Here is an 18,652-nt window from a genome sequence, read left to right as displayed (position 1 = left end):
GTGTGTGTGTGTGTGTGTGTGTTAGGTAATCCTTAATTCCACTCATGGACAAGCTTTCTTCACTTTCTCCACTTCCCGTCCCCTGGAGCAAGGAATGGAGATGTTTCTCATCTCTCCTTCTTAGAAGAGGACTTTTTTTTTTTTTCCATGATAATTCCATGTCCTTGGTGCTTGTTTAGAGATTTAAATGGAGGGAGAGAGTGGATATGCAGTCAGCAATGTTAATTTTTAATACACAATTCTATTTGAACTCCAGACTGTGGGAAAAAGTTAGTGTGGTAAGTTAAAAAAGCATAATTTGGAGATATGACAGACTTCAAATTTAAGCACTGGCTATAGTTCCTAACATAATAGGGTTCAATAATTATATGTTTCATAAACTTGACAATGCTCTTGTCAGATGCCTCACCTAGTAAATTTCACTTTTTTATAGACATTAGTTAGTTCGGGAAGAGATTCTTCAAATATTTGTTCTATAAATCTGAATCAGAAGAAATATGATGTTATTGAAATGTAAGAGAACTGAGTTTTGAGGTAAGTGATATCAAAGGTTCTTTTGAATCTTCTGTGATTTTTGCGGCAAGGTTATGATTCAGGAAAGTACCTCTGTACATCAGTAGGACAGTAAAGAGTGTTTTCATGCAAAATTTTGCTATTTATTTTACTTTAAGACCTAGCTTTTCTCACTACTATCTATATCCACTGGTATAAATGATGCTCTCTTTCTCTCTAGTTCATCCCTTTCCCTTCTCCCCTAGCATCTATAGGAGAGTGTTTCCAAGAGCAAGTTTTCCTATGTAGGAGTAGTTGGTGACCCGTGCTGGTCTCAGACTCATTTTTCACTGCAGAATGACACATTTCTGGCCTGGTGATGTGCAAGGGGCACCTCTCTGCCAGGCTTGATGGTTCTACCACTCTTGAGGGTGAGGAGGGCTCATTACCTGCCCTCTCTTTGGCGAGAAGGAGAGTAAGAGACTCACCAGAGAGTGGAAAGATGGGAGTGTGCTTCATTGATAGTTTCCGTATCTGTCTACACAACAGAACCACCAGAGAGCTTTAAAATGCATATTCTCAGGCTGGATCCCAGACATATTGAATTCCTGTCTCTGGGGTGTGCACCAGAAATTGATATTTTTAACAGTCTCTGCAGGTGAGTGTCAGAGACCCAGCTCGGCTTCTGGGCGTGAACTTGTAGGGAAGCCCGTGTAGCATTTCAGGGAGCTTTCCGTGGGTGCTGTGTGAAGGTACAAAAATCCTGGTGTTCTTGATGATCGTTGACCCCCTAAAGTTACAAAGGAAGGACAGTACATTATTTGCTGGGTAACTTTAAATGTTTCAGGAATATCCTTCCAAGCATCTAATTTCTGCAGAGACGTGTTGACTATATCTATGAACAGGTTTCTCCCATGTTACAGGGATAGATTTCCCCAATGGGCAGGCAGCCTAGACCACTAATGTAGAAACTTTGTATCTATCTTTACCCACCTAACAATTTTCCATTATTGTTATTTCCCCCTCCTTAAGCTATCTGAAAAATGAAGACAAATCTATTTTTTTCTGTGCAAATTCCTGGAAAAGGTTGGGAAATCAAGCTACTGACTACAGGGAAAGTATTTACCTCCTTCAGGATTATTCTCTTTTGGCTTTATTGGGGGCTCTTTAACCTTATTCCTACCATCCCCAGACATTCCTGGATGAAAGCTGGGTTTGGCAGTAGGCACACTTTAGTTGCATTCTCCCTTAAACTAGAGCTTTAAGTATAGTTAGAAAAAGAAATGGGAAGAAAAATTAAACTCCCAAAGATAATTCATCTCCTCTGGGAGGTTTTTGTCCATTGCCGAGTTCTCATCTCCTCTTTCTACCAACACCTACTTACTTGGATCCTGGATCTTGACTTATTTTGGCAGTTCTCTGTGCGTGTACTGTGGTTGCCATGGAAATGTTATCCAGCATGCTGAATGCTGTTTCATCTTCTCTCCATCTCTTCATTTCTCTCCAGTCTGTGCTTGCTCCCTCACATTCTCCATCTCCTATACACCCTTCTTTATAAACAGACATCGAACACTGCATTTCTTCATGCTATTTTGCTACTTTTCTTTTAGTCACGTTGAATGTGTTTTAACTTCATATAATAAAAACAACCTGGTAATAACTAGAAGAGAGAGAAGGAAATTGACTCAAATGCTAAATTCCTCTAAGTTATGCTAAGATGCTCAAGAATTTGAGAGAATTCAAGCAAGTGTTAATCAAATTAACTTCTCTGTACTTTCACAAGGATTAAACCTTTGCTGAGGTTCAGAGAAATTTATTAACTATATGTTTCAGATTTCCACCTGGACTGTTTCTTCTGGTCCTTGTGTTCTCTACAAAGGAGAAAGTGCGAACTGTCCTCAACTCTTAATTTTCCATCCATTAAATATTCACTTTATGCATTATCTGCACTGACCCATAGGCATCTCTGCAGATATTGAAATCCTGGGTTATCAAGATTTGGGCCAAACGTAGGCAAAATCTTAGTGTGAATACCTGAATATTCACCCTTACTTTCTCTTCTGCTCTTGCTGTTGTGGGGGTGGGGGCATTGGGGACCGGTAAGGGATGAGGAAGGAGTGATGGAGGGATTTGGTGTGTGTCTAACCATGTGAACATTGAGAAAAAGTTATCACCCTCCTCCACTGAGCATATTTTAATTTTTCTCCAAAATTGAAAGATACTGGAAAACAAATAAATAAATGAGCAGGGCCTTGACTTGCTAATTTCAATGTTATAAGCAAAACGAGTTCTATTTTTCTCTGTTCTTAAACTAACAAAGTGAATTTACATTGGTAAAGAATAGCCAAATATTATTTTTTACACATAGTTTAGAATTCTCTCTAATGTTTTTATTGTTCAAACTAAAAAAAAAAATCATTGTCAGTATCCCCAATATTGAGAAGTTTTATATCTTTGTCTTTCTTATGAAATGAGATTTGAGTAAGTGACATGATTCTCACAGACAGACATGTTTTTATGAACAATATAATGGGAAGAAATTCAAAGGGGAGTAATTTTAAAAGGGCTAGTGTAATAACGTAGTCAGTCAAACTTTTCGTTGCATAGTTTTTAGAAAAGAGAAAGATTGTAGGTATATATTCTTTAGAAGTTATTTTTTAAAGTCAGTTATTGGAGAAGTCATTTTCTTCCACAGGGAACTAATATTCGATGTTAGTTCAATGTCAATTGTATGTGTGTGTGTGTGTCAGAGACTGAGAGGAGAGAGAGGGAGAATGTGCTGTATATATGACATTAAAAGGGTGGGTGTGGGGTGGGAAGTGAGAAAGCAAAGGAGAGTTTTAAGACTAGTCTTCTGGAAGTTCAAAAGAAATCAGTATTTATTGAATACTTACCGCAAGCCAGGCATTAATTTGCATCCTGCAAAGGATAATAGAAGGACAAGATTTGATTCTTACCTTCTAATAGTGTATTGTCTAGAATGGAAGACAAGATACAGACACATAAGCTAAGTAACAAAAAGGAACAAAAAAGCAGTTCAACAATAAATGAAATGCCAAAATGCGGACTCTAGGTTAGAAAGAATAGGAAGAAAGAAGAGGAAAGAGGGGCCTTGAATGGTCATTGAAGAATAAAGAAAGGCTAAAATGTGATGTGAGTCCATAGCATGAGCAAGATTTGTATTATACTCAACTGAGAGAAAATGGACGAGAAGCAGGAAAGTGCAAGTAACGTTCAGGGGACAGCGAAGAAGCCACTTGTCTTCAGCAAGGGTTCATATAGAGGACTAGAGAACGCCAAACAGAGATGGGGGCAGGATGTAGAAGGCCTTGACTGAGGGCAGATTTTTTACTCTAGGTAAATCTTGGAGAATTTTGAGCAATAGTCACATGGTACTAAGAAGTCTTATAGTCATATTAAGTGCTAGTGGTATTTGGAAGGTGGAGGGCTATTGATATAAGGCAGATGGCCCAGGAGAGGACTGTTGCAGGTGTCTGAGTATGAAGGAATAAAAGCCTGGTCTAAGATGAAAATTGTGGAAAGGAAGAAACGAATACAAGAATTATCTTGTAGAAATAGGAATGTTTTGTGAGACTGCTTAGTCATGAGAGACTAAGAGAGACACCTGGGAGATTTCAAGATCAAAGGAATAAGGCGAGTTAATATTTACTGAATGCCTACTGTGTGCCAGGCACCACTCCAAGTACTTAGTAAATATTAGCTCAATGATAGAGGGGATTAGAAAGTCATCTATTTTGAGGAGAAAGATAATGCAAACCCATTTCCAGCACTAAGAGTTTGTAACAGAGGGAAATGCAAGTAGAAATGGCCAGCGCGGGATGGAAATGGGGAATGAGAAAGAGGTCCAGGACTGCAGGCATAGAATTGGAACTCACCCACTTAGAGGAAGTGTTGGTGCCCTGGAAATGGCTGAAATGAACAGAGACCCTGTACTGAATTTCCTTAAAAAATCAAATAAAGGAAAAAATAAATAAAAGCATCCAGCAAAGAAGGTAAAGAAGAAGGTAAATCACGGATGAAGGAGAAGAACCAAGATAGTGTAGCATGATGGGGCCTAGAATGAAAGCATTTCCAGAGCAAGGGGGTGTTCTACAGTATAAATCTGTCAAGAGATCAGAAGGATAAGTACCAAGAATAATCTATGTATTTGATTGTCCAGATCATAAGTATGGATATGGAGGATAATTGAGAATCGATTATAAATATTTTAATGCTGTATTTTAAGTCCAGAGAGAGCTTGGATATTCTGTGTCAAACCAGGATAATCTTTTTTTTCCCATCTTAACTGAGCCAAATAAATATTCTATCTCCTGCTTTCTGCCTCTAACAAGAACTCCGAGAATATAGTCCTAGACTTGTATAACTGACTTCCTTCCAGAGCGTGATCTGAGAATTAATTCCTCTATAAGTCTCACTGCTTTGTGGTTTGTCTCCTGTTTTCTTTTAAGGCAAAGTAATTCCACTTCTTCACTTTTTGAGTTAGTGCTTGTGAAATATGACAAATCAACAGCCCACAGAGACTAGAGTTCTCTTGTTATTCTATGAACGTATCTCTTGACCACCAGGATGCCTCTAGTCTTTCTTAGGGACGTAGAGAGCCTGTGTGTTTTGCCCTCTTCCCCGTAGACCTTCCTTATGATGCTGGCACGAGGAATAATCAAAAGCAAATGATTGAACTGCTGGTTGATGGTATAAGTAATGATTAAAAGCCCAGCCTTTGTAGCCATTCAAATCTGGATTGAGATTTTAGTTCTACCATGTTAAAAGTTGGGGACTTCTTTTCTCTCTTCTCTCTCTGCTTCTCTTGACAACATTATTCTTAGTGTAAGGCAGTAGAAGGAACATGGGTTTTAGAATCACTCAGCGTCAAACAGAATCAATTCCTAGTACCACCAATCTCGGGCTTTCACTATAATATGATCTATTATTTTATAGAAGTGTCACGAGAATTTAAAATAATGCAAAACATCTAGAACAGAGCTCGGCATGTGCTCAATAAATGGTAACATTGTTAGAAGTGGGGTTTTGTTTGTTTGTTTGTTTGTTTGTTTGTTTTGAGTGACCCAGAGCAGAAATATGACTTCCATGCAACTTCACTTACAGGCTAGAAAGCCATGAGATTCATTTACCTCAGGGAGACAAAACTCTGAAAAGGGTAAAACCTTTAAGTCAGGTTATTTTGTATATAATGCTGAACTACAGCTGACATTTTAACTGATTTGACTGATTCTGAGAACGCAGCTCATAAGAGCAGCCAGCTTATTCTCCTCTTCATTCATGTTATAAAGATGAGATTATGACTGAGAGGGATAAGTCAAAGCTATGCCAGAATTTTAAAGTTCTAAGAGTGGTGTTCTCGTTGCCAAAAGACAGAAGAACCTGGCTTGGTGTCAGCCATGTCAAGTTTGACCTGATATCAGAACATTCACGTAGAACGGTCCAATTTTGAAATATCAAACTGAAAGGCGGGAGATTTCAGAAGCCTTGGTGTAGAGGTGATTGTCGATGCTATGGCTGTGAGTGAGTTTTAGAGGGAGAGAGCAGGGTGAAAAACTGAGTTTTGGAGTGACTTTGAGATTGGGAGTATCAAGTGAAAATTGACAGAAAAGGAGAGAGAATTGACTTAAGAAGTTAGGAGAACCAAGAAAGTATCCTACTTTAAACAACGAATACACAAGGGAAATGAGGGGTGCCGAAAACTTGGGAATGTCAGCTGTTAGAAGCTGTATAATGGAGAATGATGATGAAGCAAGGCTACTGATTTTATTTTTGTTGACCTTGCCTTGATTCTTGATGACCTTGTAAGAACAGTCTTGGTTGAATGATAGAGGCAAAAAGGAATGAGCTCTGATGAGGAAATAGTGGCATCAAGTGTCAAAATTACTTTTTAGAAAAAGTTTGCAGCAAAAAGAAGTAGAACATGGAATTTCCTTTTCAGAGGTTGGCAAGTAAATCTCTTTGTAACCTGCTCTGGTCAACAAAGAGTTAATGGTATGAATGCACAGTAATTTCAGAAGCATTAAAGAGCATGTTTCCATGGAAACATCAACCTACAGAGGGAGAGAAAGAGCTAGGATTCCCTGACAAAGAAGGAACAGCAGAGTTCTAGCCCCCACACAGTACAGCAGGGAGAGATGATTACATGTTTCTTTCAGCTTCCCTGTGAAGATGCAGTTGGGGTTCATGGTGCTGTCCTCTTAAGTACGAAGAAAGAAGGAAATGAATTTCGTTTAAAACACCCTTGCTCTCACCTTGCTTTAAAATCTGACTCGAGGGTCAAGCCATTTTAGAATACTGGACAAGACCAATGGGTGTCTTTAAGTAACTAACTAAAATTAATTAAATAAACAAACATGTTTGCTCTTCCTCTGACCTCTCTATTCTAACCTGGTCTACAAACGGTGCCATAACGTTCTGTGATTTAGAGCAACACTTGGACAAAAACTCTAGAAGTACTGGATGGGTGTTTGACTAGCACGTTTGCATTGTGGTTTATAGTTTCCATCTTGGTGTATACTCCTTAATTAGATGTGCGTTTCATCTCACTGTTTTCAGGTCTATGATATCCCTTTCACTACTGGCTAGTACACATTTCCTTCAAACTCATCCATACTTTTAGGGATAGGTCTTCTCACTGAACTGTAGCCACAGAAAGCTATTCTCCAAGCTATACCATTAACAAACGCCTTGTTGCTAGCTAACTTTCCTAACAGTTCACCTTCTCTACTCCCATATTATATTGCACTTTGCATATGGAAAACATCTGTGTTTTGTTCTGCTGATCTTTCCTTTAATGCTAGACTCAAAAAATCATTTTATTTCCTATGCGAAAGGGCTTTATCTTTGTGGCAGGTGTTGTTCATGACTGGGTTTTCTGAAGACAGAGATGTATTCTTGAATGAATCAACAGCCTCCACCACTCTTTCTGTCTCACATCTGTAGCATGATGTAATTGTAGGGCGCCCATCCCCTGAAGGACATAATCTTCCCCCAGGCATCTTGAGTTTTCTATCTTTTGGAAACCATCCCCTGTCTATGGAAGAGCCTTCCTCATTTGACCCTCTTCCCCTTACATTCAATATAATTGCTTCTAGAAATCCCCACTTGAATATCTCAACCAACCAATACTGGAAGACTAAGTTATAACTCCCTTTTTTCATGGGTGATAATTCTTCATAACCTCTAGTCCCAGCCCATGTAAGTGAAGCAATTTATTTGTTCACCTCTTTTGCTACCCTGCAGTAGAGCTGTTGGAGGGAGTTGTGAAATTAAGCAAACGGTAGCTACAGAGCGGGTAGGAGCTGTGGGTATGGAGGTATTGCCAGTGTGTTGATTTTATTGACTGCCTGTAAAGTAAAGTAGAGAGAGGCTCCAGTACAGAGAACAAATTAAGGAAACTGGAGAAAGTCAGAAAGGAAAGTCTTATTCTTTCCTCTTGATATCATACCCAGGTCACTTTGGATTCTAGACCAAGGATTTCTTGGGTATGTATGCCCAGGGTTTCTTTTAATAAGTCTAAAAGCTCACAGGAAAGAAAGGCTTCTGGTCCAAGTTGCACATCCTAGAGAAATCTTTGCCAGTCGTTGTTTGGCTGGTTTTGTCTAAGCCCCTGAGTAGTGTTGCCACCTCGTGAGCTAAAATGAATGTCAGAAAGGCAAGTCTTCACCTTAAAATCATTAGTGGGCATGAAAAAGAAATATCAGTGTACTCAGTGATCAGCTACCCTTTGAGCCTTTATGGCATTTTCTCTGGGAAGGTCCCACTGCTGAGTTCGGAGAACCTACACTAGACTATATATTGCAGCATATTGAGCACCTAATCTATGGAAAGAAAAGGAATTTTATCCAGTGCTTTTTAAAAAGAGAGTGATTTTAACTTATGTATAGCATGGAAATGTGAACTTAAAAGGAAAAAAAAAAGCCAAAGCCAATGGCAATAACATTATCCAGATGAGTTGCTGGTTTCCTTCCCCCTGGGGAGTTTCCCTTAGCACCTTAGCAGGTCTCACCCACAGCAGAGGTGACTAAGGGTCGTGGGCATGAGGACCAGGAGGATTCCTTTTTCATTACTGAGTTCTGTGCATCGTTCCCTAAATGAGAACACAGCTTTGGTGTTCAGCACCCTTGATTAATTGGCATCAAAAAGCAGCTTCGCTAGCTCCCAAAGGAACACGCACGATGAGTGTACACCCTCCAAAGGAATTTTAAAGAGAATTACATGGTGTTTAACGCAGGATCCTGGGAGGTCATGTGGGGGCCATTTTGAGGAGTCATTTATTCTAGATTAAAATGATGGGGCTATGAGCTCATCTTTCACCTTTCTTAGGAATCGAATTTTATATTGAAGTAGTACAACTGAGTGATTCCTCACTGTAAAATATCTCACAGTGGTCACTATGAGTGGGACAAATTTTCCCAAGCCTTAATAGTTTGGAATTTTGTGGCACTGAGCAGATATGTGCTGGACTGGTAGTTCAGTAGTCCCCCTTATCCATCAGTGTTTGCCTGAAACCGTCGATAGAACTGAACCTTATATATACTAATATATACTATGTTTTTATCTATGCATATGTACCCATGAGAAAGTTTAATTTATAAATTAAGCAAAGAGATTAACAATAATAATTGATAATAAAATAGAACAATTATAACAATATACTATAATAAAAGTTATGTGAATGGCTTTGGGGCCATTATTAAGTAGAATTAAGGTACTTGAACACAAGCCTCATGACACCTTGACAGTAGATCTGAGGGGGCTACTCAGTGACTACCATGCAGGGAGCATGGACAGGGCAGACACTCTGGACAGAGGGATGAAGCACATTCCAGGCAGGATGGAGCAGGCCAGTGTGAGTTTCATCATGTTACTCAGAACCACGCTCAATTCAAAACTTATGAATGGTTTATTTCTGGAACTTTCCATTTAATGTTTTAGACTATGACCACAGATAATGAACTGCAGAAAGCAAAACCGTGGATAAGGGGAGACTACTGCATTCTGGAAATGCAGAGATTCAAGAACTGGGAGACCTGGACTCCGAATTTAATGTGCTAAAGCGTTGGCAGAATTTCTCCAGGCCTCAGTGTGTTCAGCTCTAAATGTGAAAAAGTAGACTGTGATCCAAAAGTCCCTGCAAACACTAACATGCTCTGATATTCAGGCAGCATAAGAAAAGATAATCATAACAACAATAACAATGACAACAATAGCAGCAGCTAAATCGTAAGGCTCATTATATGTAGATGCAGTTAGTTGCAGTCCTAAGTCCTTGATGTATATAGAAACATCTAGTCCTCACGACAATCCTATGACATAGGTACTATGATTATTCACATTTTTTTATGGAGAAGAAACTAAGGCAAAGCAAAGTTAAATAACTTGTAAGATAACATAACTTCAGAATTGGTGAGTCAAGAATTTGAGTAGAGGTCATCTGAGTGCGGAGTCCTGGCTCGTACACACTACACTACCCTGCTCATCGTTATTGTTGGTGTATGTGTGTGGCTAATACATACTACATTCCTTTCCTCTTTGCTTAACTTATTCTATGTCTCTCTTTTTTTTCTTTCTACGCACTTCTCACCACTAAGCATTTTGAGGCATTGTCCAGGCCTTTTTATTCATTTGGGTGTAGTATATCTTACTAATGAGAGCAAGCTTAGGGTTTGATCTCAGATAAACCCAATGGCAAACCCAGGGGAGAATGGTTCCCTGGCAATGGCCTACTATATTGACCCCATTCGGTGAAAGGGTACAGTTGGGTAAATATGAGGCCATCACAGAGCCCTCAAATGAATGTGGTTAAGCCCAGACTGCTGAGAGACCAACACACAATCCTCACCACTGGCAGGAGACAGGAAATATATTAAATAATTTATATCAGTCAGTCTTCAAGATACTTTAATATCTCATTAATTTAATATGGATTTATAATTTAAATAACAAAGATATGAACTAGCTCAAACTTGAACCTTTTATAGTTTGTGAAGAATTTTTTATACCAAAATAAATTATTGGTATAAACATGATTTCAGAGAAAAATTTTAATCTACTGGAAGACAAACTATTTTTAACCTGCCTCAAGTAATTACAAATTAATACTATAATCTGCTCTTTAAATTAGTTTTTCCTAAGGTTCTCTACTAGGTATCATTTTGCAAAAATAATAGGAAAAGACTGCATTTGACAGCTTAGAAAACTGGTGTTTTGAATTCTTTTCTTCAACGGCATGATTTAATATTTTTATATGTCAAAGGAAACCTTTAAAATTTCTTCAAATCTTTTTTCCTTAAAAAGAAAACTATTGTTGGCAAGAATAAAATAATTCATGTGCCTTGAAAACATTGTCGCATAACTTAGGAACTGGTGGATCTGGGATTTGAACATTGGTGGTCTGACTGCAGCATCCTTATTTTTAAATACCATACTACACTAACTGCTGCTGCTTCTGGTGGTGATGATCGTGGTGGTGGCAATGATGATGATAATGATGATGTGTGAGTGTGTGTGTGAGTGTGTGAGTGTGTGAATGTGTGTGTATAGTACATACTACATTCCTTTGCTCTTCATTAACTTATTTATTCTGTTTTTCCTTATTTTCTTTCTAGCCCCAGCATTTTGGGGAATTGCCTATGTCAGTCATTTAAGTGTAGGATATCTTACTAATGAGATATTTCTTCTGGGTTTGATCCGGGAAGAACTCACTGGTAAGTCCAGAGGAGAATTATTCCCTGCCTGTGGCCTGCCACATTGACCACATTACACTGGATTGGTCATTTTGGATTCATTTTAATAATTATGAATTTCTAAATCGGGGTAAAGTTAGAAATTTCTATTTAGTTTACCAAACCAGAACGTCGAACATCTAATTTTGAAATATCTTTACTTCTTTTCCCCAATACTGGCCTCTAATTAGGGAGTTTTTAAAGGTTTTAAAGTCTCCTGTTTCTAATCCTGTAGGAAATCACTTCTGCTCTCTTAAGAGGAAACATATATACAAAATAGTAATTTCTAAAAGGAGACCAAAGAACATCTTTTTGAAAGGTTTGTGGGTTTTCCATTCAGATGATGGAGTTTAATAATGTATTGGTCACTGAATTAATCAGATGAAATGTAAAGACAGAGAGTATGTCAAAGGAGCATCTCTGCACTTCCCTCATCAGGCAAGTAAGATGGTATTTTATAGATGAGGGAGCTGAAGGCTTTCAAAGGCAAGTGACACTCCAAAGGTCCAGTAACAGAGTTAGAGATTTTCAGCGCTAGAACAAGGGGTCAAGAATTCTAGTCTCCTTCCTGGAACTGTGTTTTTTTATTACTTCGCTCTCATTAATTGGAAAGAATGGAAACTTAGAGCTATGAAAATTCCACCATTTTTGAGGCATGGTGGTGAGTGGACAGAGTGCTGGATGGGGGCAGGGGTGGTGGTGGTAAGGACACCTGGATCCTATTTCCAGCTATGTCATCTGATCTTGGTAAAGCCACAAAACTCTTTTGAACATCATCTGCTTTATCTGAAAATGAAAGGATTGTATGAGATAAGTGAGTTATTTCTCTTGTTACCACATTAACAGACATTAATATTTTTTTTTTTAAATTCAGTGCCTTATAAAAATATGAAGGGTAAAATGGGTATTGTGGGGCCAGGGCCCTTGGTTTGCTGGGAATATTCTGGCAGAGCTCTTTGGGATGCCTCCCACACAGAGCATTCTGCTAAATCACTGCCTTAAGTATCAGCATGGTGCAGTGGATGAGCTCTGAGTGTCATGGTCAAAGTCAAAGAGGCACAAGGGCTTTTTACCCCAGCCTGACCCCATTAAACCCACCGGAGTATGACTTTGGCCATATAGAGCAAATGTGTTGGCTCTGAGCCCATCAACATTCTGAGGTTCTTTCTCAACAAGCAGGAGCCAAGCATGAAATGAGATGGATTTTATTTTATGCAGTCTGTATTAGGGATCTGCATAGATCAGGGCATGACATGTGACATGAGAATGCTAAAATGCACACCTGGGGCTCTATAAAACTGATTTCACTTCACTTAGTGATGTAGCTCAAAGAACGCTGAACTGAAAATCAGAAGACTTAACATTCCTGACAAGACAGGTCACCTTGGAAAGTCAGGTAGCATCTTGGGACCTGTTTACTACTTTCTAAAATGAGAATTCTCAGTGGAAAGTTTCTAAGTTTTCGTCTAGTCCTAGCAATCGGAGATTTTCGTAATATTAGAACTTTATGAGACAGGCTATCAGGTTTCTTATGGGTCAAACTACATCCCAGAGACAAATCAAGCAATATTTTTTATATACCAAACCTTGATGGGGCTTCCAGCGCATTAGAGTCTTATGGGCAGGGCTTCTGAATTTGGCTGCCATTTGAAGCTAGGTTTTCTGATTGCATAATTGAGGATAATATGTTTAAAGAAAAACAAAACAGCTGGGGCATCTCTTAATTTTATAGTTAAATCTTTTACCAAGGATTTATACATGGAAGCTTTGAGGTTTTAATTAATATTCAAAATTGACAAAGTGCAGCCAGATCCAAAGGTAGTTGGATTATTTAATGTCTTATAAAAAGTTAAATTGATTAATATCACCACTTGACTTAGTTTATCCCCCGCATATGGAATTCAATCTCCATTGTGTTCCATCGATAATTTGGGTCTCATTAAACATAATCATCACACTTTTACTCACTGAGGCCCCAAATGAGCCAAGTACTCACATCATGCTAATGTATTAATTTTCTGAATGTTTTGATTGTATAACTTTATGTTACATTTTATATAGTTTTTAAAATTCGCTATTTCATCTCATCATGATAACAGCCTTATCTGATAAACTGGAGGTAAAACCGGTGTTGCCATTTTAAAGAGAAAAAACTGAGGTCCGGGTTCAAGGTCACATGTCTAGAAGTGACCGCACTCTTGATTATTTCATTACCAATGACTAGATGGCTTTTTCTGCTATTCAAAGGGCATCATTGCTCAAGGTGGGTTTATATTTGTAAGCTCCTCACTAATAGCTAAATGTTGGCACATCAGAGGGAATTACTCAGAAAAACACAATGTGAATGATTAATCTAAATAGTGCTGAAGGATAGAAAGGATTAAAGCATACTTTGGAGAAGAATATTTTGTATATTGTCATAAAGTTTTATTAATAATTTCAATAAGTATAAAATATATGAGAAGTATCTAGGTAAAATTAAATGAACCTGTAGAGCTAGAAGAGGTGAACATCCTGGAAAGAGGAAAATTTGTAAGGAAAATCAAAAGGACCTGGAGAAGGAATAACTAGAAAAATTTGACTACAGAGCAATTGCATTATCCATGTAGTCATGTGGTCTCAACTTACACAGCGAATTCAATGCTGTCTCCTTCGATGCTGTCCTCTCACGATGCTATATACTCGGTCCATTCATGCTGCTTACTACTTAAATTATTTTTGGAACTTCTCTTTTATAATTGCCTTCTGAAATGGACACTTTCTTTTGAATATTCTTTATGGTGTTTTAGGTGAAGTCAAAATTGGTCCAAGCCATGTCTAGTTAAAAGGAGGGTACTTCAGCCAGGTAATTTATTTACCTCCCTCCCTCCTTCCTTGCCTCTTTCCCTCTCTCTCTCTCTCTCTCCCATCACCCCTTCTCTCTCTTTCCCCTCCCTCCTTTCCTCCTTTTCCTCCTTTTCCCTCTCCCCCACCTTTCTTTCTTGCTTCTAAAAAAGAGATGAGACTAAATTTTTTTGCATCTCATAAACTTTCTCTAAAGACTTCTAGAAATTATCCTAAGCAATGCAGTATTGTTGTAGTAAAAACATATTTTCCAAGTTAATTATGTTGAGTACTTAAATTCTAGTTATTTGTCTAAAATATTTTGTTTTATACTCTTGTAATTATATTCCCTGAAATGAATTATGTAGAGCTTTGGCTGGTGTGTTGAAGTTGTAAACCGTAGGAGAAGTGACTATTATTATTATCTTCTAACTAGTCATGAGCTTAAGCAAGCATCACTAAGCTGAGAGACGAGGAGCAGTGCAGGGAATGGAGAAGATGCTGTGTGGAGCATTGGGTTGAATTAGGGACACTACACTTTTACCAGTTGGAAATGTTCAGAGAGAGCAGCCAAGGGAATAAGAGGAGGGAACTTGAAGCCATAGCATATGGTAACTACGCAAAGGAACATATGAGAATGTGTCATATGAGAATAAGGATGGCATGAAAAATAGGACATGGGACTGAGGCTGTGGCTTAAAATGTTATTTCTACTCCCAATTAGCTGTGGAACATTGAGCAAATAATTCGCCCTCTCTGTGCTTCAGTTTCCTTATCTATCAAGTTAAAATTGTACAACTAAATGAGCTTAAAATTTCTTCAAAGATTAAAATTGATTTTATATAAGGGATACATGATAAATATCTTCAAATACTTGAAGAACTCTCATGTGAAAGGAGGATTAGACCAAGATCGTATACTACATTAGGAGACCAGGATCAAGGGGTGTGCAGGGCAGCAGTAAAATGGCTACGTGAAGGGTAGAGGGTGAAGGGTGGAGTGATAAGCTCCCCCATCAGTGGGAGTATTCAAGAAGAGCCGAGAGAGCCCATTTTATGATGCTGTAGAGGGGAAGCATCAACTGCAAGAAGTGGTGAGCGAGTTGAATGTGAAAGTTTCTTTCAAGTCTGAGATTCCAGGAATCTCTACTCTTTGGTCTTCAGGGCTCTTGGTTGCACTGGTGAAGCTACAGAAGACCAGAAAATGACAGGCTTAAAAACCCCAGGCAGCTCTAGAAGTGAGAAGTGGTCCATGAGAGTTAGGCTCCTGATGCCTCGTCACCTTTACATTGCCTAAAAGATGTGCATCCTAGCAACCTCTTTGCTTAACTGGAAGAATCAAATGTTACCTGGAAGAATCAAAGAAGAGTCTGAATGAGATGACTTGAAAGAGGAACCATTAAGCTGCCTCCTGATGCTTTCTTCTTCTCCCCTTCACTTTAGTACTAAGAAATCATTGCCGGTCACATCTCTGACACCCTTTAGAACCCTCACGGCGATGACAACATACCCATTTTGCTTCTCAGCAGAGACACATCTCGCAGCAGCATCAGGCCAAAGGCTCCAGAGTAGCATGTTACGTGGACACAGAGCTAATCATTATTGATTCCTTGGGCCATCATGGTAAAGGAACATAAATTATCATTAACACAGTTGCGCTAATGTGATTGTAATGGGCACACCTGTGGGAATTCCCAGCGAGGGAATTCTTCAGCAGATCAAAGCATCCAGCAGGGGAATGAGGTGAGGTAGGGGGTCCAGGTGTTGGGGAGGAAGACAATTTCATTGGTCTGACTCTAGTCATTTCCAGAGTTTTTGCAAATTTATGTGCCTGTAGCTAGAGCTCCCTGTGAAACGCCTCTTCCTCGTTTCCCCTCTGTGCCATATTTTTTCTGTTCACCATACATAGTATGATAGCGCTGGATCCCAGTTGCGGTTGGGGAACCAGATCTGTGAGTGCTGGACTCATCTTACAGCTCTTAGAACTATGGGCTGGGCAGGACCTTAAGAGTTCAAAAGCATGTTCATATCTCTGGGAGGTAGGACCTAAGCTCCAGCGTGCCACCTTTCTCAGCAGAAAGTTGTCTTGCTGTGCTCCCACTTTCTTTTTTTGTCTCTACCATCTCCACCCTTTAATCTACCTATTTTCTTTTTGAATAATAATTGTTCAAAAGAAATGAAGGCTTAGTATGCACCAGACCCCATGGCAAGTTACCTCATTGAAGTCTTACAAACCTAATGAAGTAGGTTTCTTTATTACTCCCTTTTTTGTAGCTATGGAAAAAAGTGATGATGTTCAAAAGTCTAAGCAATTTGCTTGAAGTTATAGCTATAGGTTAAATTCAAATTTAGTGCCTTCATTTTAAATTTATGTTGTTTTTCATATTATTCCTATTATGTGGAAACTTGGTGACTCTATTGAATAATTAAATGGGAAGTCGAGAGGTACTAAGTTTCATGTGGTATTTGTATATCTATCTACCTGTCTATCTATCTACCTGTCTATCTCCATCCACCTTTCCATCTTCCAAGCTATCTCATTCTTGGCATACCTTCTTCATACTTTTAACCTTCCTTTAATTTTATCTTTACAGGTATTTGATCAATGTCACTTTTGAGGGGAGAAATCTGTCCTTCAGTGAAGATGGCTACCAGATGCACCCGAAGCTGGTGATAATCCTTCTGAACAAGGAGAGGAAGTGGGAGAGGGTAGGATATGTCTTTGGCAATTCTCGGGCAAACTAGTGGGGTAGGGATATGAAATTTTGCAACACATTAAATGAAAACAATCCATCGGTTTTGGTTTCTGAGCTGGGGAGCAAGAGATCAATACTTTGAGAACACAGAAAAAGCCATTTCTCAAACTTGTATCTTCATTTTCTTGCTATGTTGTTTAATCAAGCAAATATTTTCTTTACGTAGTACCATTTTTATTGGTTATGGTGCTGTCTGAATCATGATTTTGTTTTAATGGAACAATATGTATGTACAATATAACACAATTTGGTGACAAAACTGAATCAGTGGTACAATTTTGAAGCTGTTTCCTACACAGTATACTAGGGAAGCTAATTAATGAGCAGGCAGGTATGGTTTTGCTGTGATTAGACGCTTGCTATGTACGGCGCTTCTCAGGACCTCTCTCACTGCCAGTTAATCACAGGGTCTGAACTTCTGCTATTAGAAACTAATTTCTGTAGGTGGCCGACCACCGAGGTTTAATTCCCAGCTCCTCTGCTCATTGACTTGTCAGTTTAGGACCTTGGACAGATCCCTTAACTACTTGTGCCTCCACTTCCTCATCTGTGAAATGGGAATAATAATAATACTATCAATATCATAGGGTTGTTATGAAGATTAAATATATTAGTATATGTAAAGGACTCACAGAGGTACCTGACACATAGTAAGCACTCGATTGATATTAGCTTTTATTATTATTCCCAATTCCTAGTTAAATACAAATGTTCCTGAGAATAATATCATCACTGGTATTTCTCAGAGTATGTTCTTCAGGGCACTTGTCCTCTGAGATGCTTTGCTGAAAATGTTCCTGCAGATAAATAAGCTTGGGAGATGATACCTACTGTTTCTCATTCTGGGAGATTCTCAGAATACATCAGTATTTGGAAATTCAGAGGTGTCTTACAGCAAAGAAACATCTTTCATTTTAATTTATCATTTCCCAAAATTATTTTATCACGACTCAACCCTTTGATCATGAATTTAATATTCTGTAGAACCTGTTGGAAAACACTGATTTAAGGCAATTTCTACAAACTCCATGGACAAATTGGTTGAAAACAACCTACAAGATGTCAGCATGGCTCTGGAAACCACGCTATATATTTCTAGAGAAAGTAGCCAGGAAAAGCCGCCCAGAGATAAACTCGAAATTCACAGTCTTGTCACAGAAAGCCCTGGACAGGTAATTATATGGCTGCTCACTTGAGAAACTGGGTGCGTGTGGCTCAGGTAGTGGAACTAGGACCTTGTTCTTCAGATTGAAAGATTTCAGTCTCTCATGTTTTTCCTCATATCAGGGCACAGCTGTAAGGCTTACATTATGCCTCGTATTCTTGATTAAAGTTGCCCTCCCTCCACTGAGTTATCATTTGTTCAGAAATGGTTGTTCCCTGGGCTCCTGCTCTTCTCCCCAATCAAGATGTTTTTCACTGCTGCTGTAGAGACAAAATAATTTAAGAATTGCACTGGGACCCTCATGTATAACAAGCACTTCTGTATATCTCCAGAAGAGGAGTTATTAATAACTGAGACTTTATGCAGGGATCAGAGGATGTCCAGCTGGGGTAGCTTTTGTGCAGCAGACTCATGATTACTGTCTCAAGTATGGGGCATCTCAAACCATCCTTTCTTAAAGAGATACCACACACTGTCACTTGTGCTGACTTCTCTTCCTTAGGCTGAATTTCTGAGGCCTGAGGTGCCCATTCCTTTTCAAAACTAGACTCTTCTCCCTGGAATTTCGATCCCTTCTCTCCTTATCAATTCTACCTTTACTCTAGCTCTTGAATTTATTCCTTACTTTTTATATGATCCAGGATCAATGTGATGTGCCTCCCTGTCCTT

At 38.8% G+C, this 18,652-nt stretch overlaps 1 protein-coding gene across 1 annotated transcript in view; it reads left to right on the top strand.

The window, feature by feature from the left end:
- Positions 1-18,652, top strand: part of GRIN2B (glutamate ionotropic receptor NMDA type subunit 2B) — a 385,633-nt gene that overhangs the window by 265,938 nt on the left and 101,043 nt on the right. Inside the window, exon 4 of the mRNA XM_039876409.1 lies at positions 16,657-16,771. Coding sequence (XP_039732343.1) covers positions 16,657-16,771 — 115 coding nt within the window. The remainder of the gene's footprint in view (positions 1-16,656; positions 16,772-18,652) is intronic.

Source organism: Pteropus medius, unplaced genomic scaffold, assembly GCF_902729225.1.
Source record: "Pteropus medius unplaced genomic scaffold, Ma_sr-lr_union100, whole genome shotgun sequence".
Classification (NCBI taxonomy): domain Eukaryota; kingdom Metazoa; phylum Chordata; class Mammalia; order Chiroptera; family Pteropodidae; genus Pteropus; species Pteropus medius.
This window is presented reverse-complemented; position numbering and strand designations above follow the sequence as displayed.